The following is a 12,229-nucleotide window of genomic DNA, read 5'->3' as shown; positions in this document are numbered from 1 at the left end:
TTTAGGAAAGGAAATAATATATTTAACAGCTTTCCTACACTCCTATTTCACAACTCCTCTACCGCTTTGAATTACAAGCACTTTCTGATAACTGGGGCTTTAATTAATTTTGCCTGGGTGCCCTTGATGAACAATACTGCAGCATTCCCCAGTAAACTACTGTTCCAAAGCCTTGATTCCAGAAAAGGGAAATTCTGCCTGAATTTACAGTCTTGACTTCAAACAGAGCAGCTTTCTTTGATGTCAATGGAGCTCAAGCAAGCCCTCAGTAGTGTCTGAGAGAGAAATGGGCTCCAGCACACGTTTAACTGGGTTGCTGAAGTGCTGGCACCACATTACACCTGTGCACACGGGTCTGCCCAGGCACATCTCCCAGCTCCACGTGGCTGTTCTTGAAGGAGGAACTTGAGGATGCTGGTTTTGGACACTGAGCTGCCAGGACTTTTGACCCTCTCAAGGCACAGCAGCTCGGCTGTTTCCCAAACGCACACGTGCCCTATGCCGAATTCTCCCCACAAACCCCATGGGATGAAATAAGAAAAAAAATAAAAAATTAATTAAAATCAGTTCTTACCACTAAAGGCTTGCAGATCCCAAGGGAAACTGTCCCTGGGGGCACAGATTTCAGCACTTCCACTGCCTCTGCCAAGGTGGCACCATCCAGGTGTTTCTCGTTGACGAACACCAGGCGATCGCCGGGCAAAATCTGCCCCCCGCGCTCGGCCACGCCACCAGGCACCAGGGAGCTGATCACTATGGCTGTTCCTGCTGGATCCAAGGGGTCCTGGGGGGGAAATAACACAAAACACCCCCAGGTGAAGGCCTTGAAAGATGATGTTTGTTTGGGGCGTGTAAGGAGCACTCAAGCACGTTCATCCTCTGATGCTACGGGACTGAAGACGTTCAAAAAGCGCTGTCTGCCAACACTGCCAAGGTTTAGACTGTGCAAAAAGGAAGATATTCCATCACCTGCCTAATCCATTAATAAATGTTAAGATCTGAAAGGTGACTGATACCCTGCCTGTCCTCTCCTTACACACACAGGCGCAGCCAGGCCAAGCTGCAAATAGAACAACAACACTGGCAGCCTTCCACCAGCCTCCATCCAGCCTGGGACGTGCTAATGTCACAGAAAATAACCACTCTGCACGTCACCCAAGGGCTTCAGAGCAGCAGAAATGATGACAAAAGGAACCACTGCAACGTCAGAAATTTAATTCAAAATCTGAAGCTCAAATGGAAGCCCCAAATATTGAAGAAATAGCAGCTGATGTGGGGTGTGTGACTGCAGCGTTTCTGCTCTGTCGACTCCACGTGACAACTCAGAAGTGACATTTTCTCCACCTTAACAGGGAACAGGAGACAGCAACAGAAGAGTAACTAAGATTATTACTGAAGGCAAGGAACACTGTAGTGGTGGATACAGAGAGTGTCAAGCACAAAATACTATACACATTGTAAACTGATGCAAAGATATCCACTTCACGTAATATTTTATCCTGTATTGGCCCTTGCTTTGTGTCCTGTACCATTTCTATCATGCCTTCACTCATTAAAAAATTATTCTCAATCCAATAAAATTACAAATTATTATATACTGGCAGAAAGACATACAAAAAAAAAACCATATGGAGTTTTAATTGTTTTATATATTTTTTGTTTCCTCATTTGTTTTTTTAAGATTGCAATTATAGCCTTTCTCCCCCTTGCTAAGGGCTCATAAAGTTCATAAATGCTCCTTGCATGCACTGGGCCTCCAAATACACAATCATGGACTATTTTTCCCTCAGGACCTGCATCTTATTCAGGGCATGGGAGGGATAAAAAAAGGGCAAAATTCAAATCACAAAGACCACCATGAATTCAGCACCTCAGTGTTAATTTGAAAACAGGAATGCTTTTTAAGCTCTTTATTTTTATATGACTATACACTGCTTTCCAAGAACACATGTTTTTTAAGGTATGTGCAAACATATGAGGCAATGCCTGTAATATCTGTAAAAGGCTGGAATTAGAGAAGTGAAATTAGAGTTCAGCAGGAAGAGCCACGCAGGGGCTGGATTCGAGTAAATAAAGATCAGCAACAATTCTCTCCTGTTCTGCTGCTCGATCCTGCCCTTTTACAATTTTACAATTTTGCAATTTATCCGCAGTGCACACAAGATGTTTCCTCCCGAGTGCCACGTCCTGGCAGCCAAGCCCAGCAGGCTCCCTGTGCTCACCTCCTGTGCCAAGGTGCTCGAGCTGCCCGAGCTGTCTGTGCCCAAACCTGCTGCACCTGGTGCTCAGGGAGGATTCCCTGCGCTTCCAACAGCATCCCCTCAGGAGATTTCCAGGAACAAACCAAAGCCCAGCAAGTTCCGAAGAGGAATCCAAAGGGATTCCAAAATGTGAAGGAAAAAAAGAGCTTTAAGTGTTGGACGCAGAAAACTGAAGTTACTGCTGCCCTTTGTTCTTGGCAGCAAACCTCAACCACCCTGGAACCAGCACAGACTTGTAAATTGGTTTTAATCTGGGGGTTTGCTCCACTGCAAATTAGAAATGACCTTCTGGACATCTCTGCAGACCCAGGATCCAGAGAGCCCCTTCCCAGCAAGCAAGGCACTGTTCACATTAGGGAGGCTTTGCTGCAGAACTAAACCAGCAAGTTTTCCTACCATGGGCTCGTCTTGCCATGGCCAGGGAGGTTTAGGCTGGTTCCCTGAATGGGTGAATGCTCTCTCAGCAAAACAACACCTCTGCTGACACAACAGCTTTTATAATATGACTTTTGCTGGCTTAAGTGAAAAAGTAAACGAAAGTAAAAAGTGAACGAAACAAACCCAGCACTCATCCCCACCCATGCAGAAAAGCTGACAAAATTCTGTGAGTGAAGGACTGGCCCAGTAATGTCAGTGCTGGCTGAGGATGGGGCAGAACCAGGTTCAAATCTCTGATCTAAATCAGTTTTTTTCTGGGTTCTGGATCAGAACCACTTAAGCAGGACATGGGACTCTCACCATCAGCTGCTTCTGGGCAGGGTCAGTGGCCTAACTACTCATCTCTGATGAGAAGCAGTCCTGTTTCAACTCACCACTGAAACAAAAACAGTTTTGCTCAATAAATCATCATGTTTTGGTAGGAGACAATTTAGCTGAAAGAAGTGTTCCAAAAGGAAGAGAGACCCTGCAAAGCAGCAGCTCGAGGCAGAGAAGTTTTGAGGACAATGTGGTTATTTTCCCTGCTTCACAACACACACCAGCACAAGCCTGGAATTGCTCCATGAGGAGCAGCAGGAATCTTCAAAAAAGGGGGCCCACGTTAAAAACTGTTGTGCAGGCAAGTAGGAAACAATTCCACTGCTGATTTCAAGCAGAGGGAGCTGTTGCACAGGGAGAGAGGAGCGGGATGAGCTGCACAGGGAGAGCTCAGCAGCAGCACCAGCAGAGTCAGAACCTCAGGGCTCACCAGTGCCTGAATCACGATGGGATTGCCACGAGGAATGCAACAAAAGCTGCACAAGAAGGCACAGACCCACTGAACTGCAAGGTGTAATCACGTATATCCATATTCTCTCTGTAATTTAATATTCTACCACAACTGTGGATTGAACTGTGCTTTCCTTATCTACACCAAAGGAACACTGGGATTTTTTTTTTGAAACCTTGCCTTATGGTTTACCCTTGATCCCAAGCACACCCTAAAGAAGCACCTGCTAAAACAAGACAGCAAACACCAAATTCACATTTTCTAAATGGTGAGTGCAACCGGGCCGTGAGGGCTGTTGTCTTGTTTTTGAAAGAAAGCAGTGCTTGCAGCAGGATGAAAAACAGATCCTCTCCTTCTATACTGAGTGCAAAAGGTACAGTTTGTATATAGTTAGTACAGTTAAAAGGCAAGTTCACCCCCACAGTGGGATTTCAGGGCTGCCTCCACGTTAACAGAGCAGCCAGAACCATTCCAAGTTACCCAAGAGCACCAGTGTGACTGCACACCTACCCTGAGGCTCTACACTCACTTTACTTGGCTCAAAGTGATTTTTAGTCACCAGCAGGCAGGAGCAGATTTCAGCCTCCACTTTAAAGTGAAGGCTCGTTTACTGGGATGGAGTTTGCAACTCTCCCCACAAACCCAGAAGTGATACAATTTCAGTATTTCAAGAAATTATCACATGGCTTTGTACCAGAGCACAAGGGGAGTGCGATGGACAATCCCATGCGAACTGGCCATGTTAAAATGAGCACAAATCACACAAACATTAAGACTGGAAAAGACCTCCAAGGTTGTCATGAACGAGCCTTGGCACATTTAAAGAGGAACTTTTACCTTTCCTGAAGGATTCCTGTACACCAATGAATAATGACTCATATGAGCAACGAGGAAAAGAATCAGACTGCAAGGCAGTGAGGAGACAAAGCCCCTGAAGCCAAAAAGCTCATTTTTAAGAGAAGAATCACATTCTGGAACGTTTGCCACTTGTGTAAACGCTGAGAGCTGCCCCCTGCCATGTAGCAGCAGCAGCCCAGGACAGTGGCCCCCAGGTAACCCTTGGAGAACTCCTGTGCTGCAGCTGCTGTCCTCCCCTCTGTGCCACAGCCAGCCAAGGATTCTAGGAACTTGTTTAAAATAGCCACAGTTTATTCATACTTAGCACACCATATATTTAACTACGTTGAACCATAGGTTTTCCCTTCTCTCCCCCACCCCACTCCTCATCAAAACCCACAAATGTTTCCCGGAGTCCAGGTGTCAAATGTTTCTCCTTATTTTCAGTGCCCCGTTTGTTCTGGACTCATTTAGCAGTGGAGAGTCAGGCAGGGGCCACTGCTGTTGCTGCCCCTGGGATGCCTGCGTTTGGGGCACTATGAAATCTCTTAAAAACCTGAGCTCTGCTAAAATGTTAAAGAGTCCCAGGAGTTCAGAGAGCCCTGTGTGCAACCCTGGAGCTGCAGCTTTATTGTGGCTTTGATTACCAAAATGGGCACCACACACCCACACTCAGAATGCCTTGGGAAGCAAACCTGAGACAGAACCAGCGCTGCTGACCTCTGCCCATGCTGCTGGGACAGGAAAAGTGATAAAGCAGGCTGGCTGCTGCCTTGTCCCTCCCAAAGGTGAGGTGTGCAGCAGCCAAGAGAGGGCACTCCAGGCCAGCCCAGCTCCCGGCGCCGCAGGCATTCCCTGCTCTCACAACCCATCCCCATCCCCATCCAGCCCCTCCCTGGGCTGAGGATGAGGAGCACTGAAACCACAGCTCCACTGGATGGGAGCAGCTCCCACGTTTGCCGGGGCTCTGTTTGTGTTTTGCTTTTTTAAAAGGCTCCTATGAAAATGTAAGACAAAGCTGCGGGTGACTGACATTCCCCGTGCAAAGTCACTCTCACTTAGTTACAGGCTATATTAGTTTTGGCATCACTTGAGATCTAAATCCAGCTAGCCCGACTTCCTAGAATATTTCAGCTCTCTTCAAGCAACAAACTGCCTGCTGCCACAAAAACACACATCCAAAATAGCATGGCCAAGGGTCCCAAAAGAAACAGTTTGAAACTTTTTTCCCCCCTGTGCCATTTTTTGATTTATCTGAACATTTTTACAAGTGCCAATTTGTATACTGCAGGTTTCTGTGAGGGAGCCAAAACAAACGCCTAGGAGCTCAGAGGTCAGAGCAGCCCAGCTTCATTACATTTTGCATGGGACCACTTCCAGGTCTAACACACATATATCCATATTTAAAACTCTTCAGTGAGTAAGATACCAGGCTGGAAGACTCTTAGACACAACACTTTTGATGCTGAACAAGGAAAAGACACCCGTCAACAGTGAAAAGAAGCAGAGGCATTTTATGTTTGTCTCACTATTATGCAGAACAAAGGTAGAAGTGCACATGAGTAATGTACCTGCATGCTCAGTGTTGTGAAATTACTCAAAATACTCATCCATGCTCTCATTTTGTGAAGTGCCTGTGGTTCCCTTTGCAGAGCCACCCTCCACAGTGACCCCAGCAATGCCAATGGGATGCAAGAGCCAGGAGTGACAAGAACCCCTTTTTGTGCCTTTTCACAGCACAAAGTGCCTCCAACAGACAGGGAAGAGAGGGAGAGCCAGCCGTGAGTGAGGTCTGTTCCCTCCTTAAGGTGGCCTCACTTTGTGGGTGAGACTCAAGGCCCAAACCCTCTGTTCACTCACTCCAACATGTTTACAGCAGTTGGCCGTAGGAACTGCCAGAGGCACTCTAAGGCCTGGAAAAACATCCCTGAGGAAGTGCTCCACTGGTTTTTGTTAGATCCACTGCATCTGAGTGAAATTCGAAGCATTTCAGACCTGCTTCTGCCTCTCGTACTCGGGTTGCAGTCAGCAGGGCTGCTCAGGAAGGAGATTACACAACGCACAGCCTCTGGCTGTACCAGAGAAATAAACTGCAGGCTGATGTGCTGAAGCAACACAAACTTAAATACAGAGCAGTATTCAAGGAGGAACGCTGAACTTTGCTGTGATGTAAGGCAAAGCACTGGAAATAAAACATTACTATTTATTGATCTGCAGTGAGGGAATAAAGCAATGAATTTCAGAAGCTCTGGTGTGCAGCCGGCATTAATCAAAACTTCTGTTGTGGGAAATGTCAGCAAAGAAACAGGAATTCGCAGGGAAGGGGGGAAAAAACAGCAACAAACCACACAGAGCCCCACCCAAAGGAGGAGAGGGAACAGCAAAATAAAGAGGAGGAGGAGGAGGAGGTGGCACAATGGGTTTCCCACAGCAGGCTTTCATCATGTGGGATGTGAAATCCTATCAGCCTTCCCCAGCAAGAACCAACACGGTGGCCGTGGGTGACTCAGCCGGGTCTGGAGAGCACAGCACGGTTCCCCTCCCCTCTGCTGTGGAGCAGGGACCCCAGGGAAAAGACCTCACACACTACTGCTCTTCCCAAGCAAAAAGATGAAAGATAGGCAGTGGCTCTGGGCACTCTCAGAGTCACCGCGCAGTGGACTCAGGTGCCTGTCGCTATCTTTTAATTTATCAAACTTCTCAATCCATCCAAGGTTTTATCCGCCTTTCATATTTGCTCTCGACAGAGCTAAAGTCTCAGGGATTACATTCATTAGACTCTCTTAATATCTTAGACTTTCAGACTTTCCAGCTCCAGAAAAAACACACTGAGTGCTGACTACAGGGAAAAGCCATAGAGATAAAGAAAAAAAAAAATCCCTGAACTCATAAGGAAGTGGAGGAAAGCCACTGTGTGATGAGATAAAGAAGGGATAGAGATGTGTGGGAAAGAAGAAAAAAATTCCAACAAGCCAAGGGAAAAAAAGTATAAATGGTATCACCTACACAGCCTGTGCTCAGCAGGCCTTAACACAGGTTGTGGGTTTGATCAGCTTTCAGATTCAAAGAATTCCTGAACTCAAAATCCAAGCAGAGAGCCCAGCAGCACTTGCACCAGTGAGGTGAGCCAGCCTCAGCACTGGTAAAAGTCTGTGGAAGTGCAGGATGTGTTTTTACACAAACCAGAGCTCTCCTCTGCATGAGAACCTTGCCTCACAAACAGCAAACACGTGAATTATGGAAGACTTGCTGCAGAACAAGCTGCAAAATAGAAGTGGGGACAGAGGACAGGCTGGGTTTTATCCAACAAGGATCAGCAAACAGTGATTTGGCCCAAAGAATCACAGAATCCCAGACTGGGTTGGGTTGAAAGGGAACTTAAAGCTCATCTCATTCCACACCTTCCACTCTCCCAGGGTCCCATCCAGCCTGGCCTTGAACACCTCCAGGGATGAGGAACAGGGTGGACCAGGGAGCAGACAGAAGGGTCGGCAGAAAGGTTGCAGAGAATTTTAAGGCTACAGTGAATCACATTGAGAACAGACAGAAAATTCCGAGTGCAACAGGATTCCTTGGATTTGGGGAGCAGCATCTTCCAGCAGGGTGAGGTACTAAGAAAAACAGAACGCCTCATAAGTTCCATGAGTTTTCAGGATGCTTCATGCTTATCCATCAGCACCACCATATACCTCAAATCTCATCATTTCAGAACAAATTCTGAGCTGTCTGGGCTGAGCTCCTCCACACCCACTGCTCCATCATCTCCACATGCCCACTGCCAGGCCAGCACAGCTTCCTCCAGCCTCATCCACATTATCCCAGCCTGGCTGAGATTTACCGAGCAGTTAACAGAAAATCCAGCTACAGTTTTGTCCCTTTAAATTCTCGCCTTCTCTTGCAGGCAGAAGACATCTGTGGAATAATAATGAATTTCTTTGGTTTGGGGTTTTTTTGTTTTTATTAAAAGCTATTCTTTCTAGCAGGAAATGAAAAAGAACAACCAGATTGGAGAATTTGGGGGGAAGAAGGGAAAACATTTCTAAAGGTTAATAGTAATAATACTGCTCAGCATTTATTTCATGGATATGCGACAAAGCAAAGAAAAACAGATGTTTTCAGTAATGCTCCAGTTTCTCTGCAAACTCAGGTATTGTCCAGAACTGCTGCAGCTCACAGGGACAGGAGGGATGCTACTACAATTTGCCCTACAAGACAGCAAAAGGAGGGATTAGGAAAATCTCTGTCCTTTACTGAATGCAGGACAATCTGGGGATCAGCATTGCTCTGTGAAAGCCAAAATCTGCTGCCCTGGGTCTGCCTGGGGTAACCACAGCTGAGAGAAGAACACTTTAATAACTGAATAAAGCCAAAGATAACAGCAGTGCTAATACTAATAAATATAATGAAAAGGAACATAACAAAAAGAGAGAGAGGGAGGAATAAAACCTGAGGAAAACAAGTGGTGCACAGTCCTGATGCCCAGCCTGTTCCTGAGCAGTGATGCACCCCTCCTGGCCAACTCCCCCCATTTATAGATCACACAAATCATATATCATGAGCATGATATCCTATGGAATATCCCTCTGGCTAGTGCAGAACACCTCTCCTGGCTTCTGGTGCTGCTCCTCACTGGCAGAGCATGGGAAACTGAGAAGTCCTTGACTCAGAGTAATCGCTACTTAGCAACAACTAAAACATTACCCTGTTATCAACATTGTTCTCATGCTAAATCCAAAACACAGCGCTGCACCAGCTACTTAGGAGGGAAATTAACTCTATCCCAGCCAAAACCACAACACCTGCTTAGTGTGGATGGGGGGAAAGGCTGTGGATATGTCTGCCTGGAATTCTGTGAAGCCTTTGACGCTATTTCCCCCAGCGTTCTCCTAGAAAACCTGGCTGTGCATGGCAAGGATGGCCAAGAAGGCCAATGGAACCTGGCTTTTGTCAGCACCGGTGTGGCAGCAGGACCAGGGCAGTGCCTGTCCCCTGTGCTGGGCACTGCTGAGGCACCTGGAATTCTGGAAATCCAAAAAGAAGGACATGGAGGGGCTGGAGCAGGTCCAGGGAAGGGAGCAGAGCTGGGGAAGGGTCTGGAGCCCCAGAAGGGGCTGAGGGAGCTGGGCAGGGGCTGAGCCTCGAGCAAAGGAGGCTCAGGGGGCCCTTGTGGCTCAGCACAGCTCCTGCCAGGAGGGCACAGCCAGGAGGGGTCGGGCTCTGCTCCAGGGCACAGGGACAGGAGCAGAGGGAACGGCCCAATTGCACCAGGGGAGGTTCAGGTTGGGTACAAAGGAAAATTCCTTCCCCAAAAAGGTTGTCCAGCCCTGGCACAGCTGCCCAGGGCAGTCCCTATCCCTGGAGGGACTGAAAAGCCCCGTGGAGGTGGCACTTGGGGACACGGGGCAGTGCTGGCCTTGGCAGTGCTGATGGGAACAGTTGGACTGAAAGGTCTCAGGGGACTTTCCCAACCTGAATAATTCTATGAGATTTCTCCCTACTTTGTCATATACAGTCCTACTGATGGCCCCCTCCAGCCCAGTGTCAGGGAATACCCAACCCCTAAATGTGACTTCCTGCCTCCAGGTTCTCCAGATCTCTTCCTGTGGGTCTGTCTGGATCTTGGTGTGAGACACACAGAAATCTCTTTGATTTCTTATCAAAGTGGTCTCTGCTCTCCCAAGGCATTAGTGGTGCAGGTTTTGGAACCCACTAATCGTGAACACCTCAGAAACTTCTCCAGGAATGTGCCCAACTGCATTCACCGGCTCTGAGGTCCTGGAAAGTAGTTTTTAAGCTGAACTCCAAGAGAATTTTTCAAAAAGCTACACTGAATTCAATTCATGACACACTATTAAGAATTATTTTACACATGAAGCAGCTTAATATGATTTAAAGGATGTAGAACTTTCCCATAGGGGGAGAGAAGCAAATCCTCCGTGAGATGAGTACCAACACAGCTGGTACTGAGGCTTACAGAACTTTGATGTTAATGAATGTGGATGGGTTGTAGAGATGGGAGAAAAGCTGCCTTTATCAGTTTTCCCAGTACCAAGCTGATAGCCATTGTAAAACTGCTTTTTAATACAGCTGTGCAGCTTTTGCCAGTAAGCCACAGGTTTCCATCACATGATCAGGTGAAAATGTGTTTAACAAAGACATGAATATGCTTCTTTGTTCATAACAAACTTATCACAAGAATAGACAAAGCTCAAATTATCACAAGAGGGCAAACGTTTAGCCAGCAACTTGTCAAAGCATTCCAGCCTGCATCTCACTGCTGAACAGACCAAGAAAGTAAAAAAAAAATATAATCTACATGAATACCACCTTCTACAAATAAGAAGTCAGTTTGCTTTTTTTTTTTTAACTCTACATCTGGAGCCTGTTTGGGGCATAAAGAAAAGAGGAAAGATATTTGGAGACACTTAAATTGCTTCACTTCCTGCCGTGAATGACTATGCAGTGATTTTGTTAGAAAAGAGAAAACAATTGTTTCCCATGCTCCCTGGGAGAAGGACAAAACATAACCTGCTGAATGTGCAGCAAAAGAGACTTCAGCTCTACAGCACGAAAAACTGCTACTAATAATAAAGGGAAGGCAGGAATAAGGCAGCTGTGGGGTCCCTATTGCCAGAGCACAGGAAAATCCCTGGAGCACTGACCCAGGCAGGCACAATTCACACAATTCAGGGCAACCTGGAGCTCCCGAGTGCTGAAATGCCTCTTTCTGCTCCCATGGATCACTTGGAGCAGGTGAGTCCATGAGTTCCTCCAGCCAGACAGCTCCTCCAGGGCAGCTGGAGTGTGCCAAAGCAAGCAGGCACTGGGGACTTATCTCTGAGCACAGAGAGGGACAAACAGCATCTCCCAGTCCTTCCCAGGAGCTGTGTAAAATGTCAAACCTCCCTGTTGCACCCCTCAGCCTCTCCAGTTTCATGCACTCTGAAACAGCTGCTTTAAAAAGACTCTGACTTCAAAGCACAGTAAATTAAGCTCCACATAAAGTCCATTCAGCTTTCTGTTTAATTTGATAAAAGCTCATCAGACCATTCAAGTTACCTTCTGGTCAATACTGCCTCAAGAAATCTGCAATTCAGCTACCTGTGGTTTTTCCAATATTTCTGTAAAACATTACTGACAGAATCTGTTGGCCTGCAATGCATCAGGTCTTTGCTAAACACTGTTCCAGGGCTCAAAGAACCTTCTATCCTGCTGGGATCTCTTAATTTTCTCTACAAGTCTTTTGGGATTTTTCTTTCCTCTTGCTCTAATGCCCTGGGGTCACAGTTGTTTTTAGACAGCATTTCTTCTCTGTTTTAAACTGATAATGCATCTTTCAATTTCTTTCTAAGGAAGAGGGATTGGTCTCAAAAACAATGGCTCAGCTCTGCCAGGAGGCTGGATGGGGCTTGGAGGGTCTGGTGGAAGGTGCAGGGTTTGGAACTGGATGAGAGTTAAGATCCCTTCCAACCCAAACCATTCTGGGATTCTGTGATCAGCTCCAGGCCAGGCAGATTTACTGTTAAGCTGGATACCTTCAGGTCTGCTGACAAAGAGCACAAAATGCACTGAGACTGCAGCCCCTTTCCACCCCAGGTGATCCCAAACCCCTCCACCAGCAGGTCCTGGGTCCCTCCTCCCCACCGGAGCTCACTTGGCACCGCCTGTGCCAGCAGCACCACATCAAGGTTAGTGAGGAGGTGAAAGGCAGAGCAGCCTCTCCAAGTGGAAGGAGAAGGAAATGAAGGGACCAGAGTGTGCTGCTCCATGGAGGAGCTGGCCAGAAGGCTGAGAAGCACAGGTTTTTAATGGCCAGGAGACCTCTGCAGCCTTCCCACCACAGCACCATCAAGAAAAAGCAGTGCCTGGCCTAGGAGCTTTCACCAGGTCCCAACACAGTGATGACAAGAGAAAAAAACACAGG

At 47.0% G+C, this 12,229-nt stretch overlaps 1 protein-coding gene across 1 annotated transcript in view; it reads right to left on the bottom strand.

The window, feature by feature from the left end:
* The window catches only part of PATJ (PATJ crumbs cell polarity complex component), a 143,433-nt gene that overhangs the window by 94,540 nt on the left and 36,664 nt on the right, over positions 1 to 12,229 (bottom strand). The window contains exon 17 of the mRNA XM_077182599.1: positions 575 to 784. Coding sequence (XP_077038714.1) covers positions 575 to 784 — 210 coding nt within the window. The remainder of the gene's footprint in view (positions 1 to 574; positions 785 to 12,229) is intronic.

This window comes from Agelaius phoeniceus, chromosome 8, assembly GCF_051311805.1.
Source record: "Agelaius phoeniceus isolate bAgePho1 chromosome 8, bAgePho1.hap1, whole genome shotgun sequence".
NCBI classification, from domain to species: Eukaryota; Metazoa; Chordata; class Aves; order Passeriformes; family Icteridae; genus Agelaius; species Agelaius phoeniceus.
This window is presented reverse-complemented; position numbering and strand designations above follow the sequence as displayed.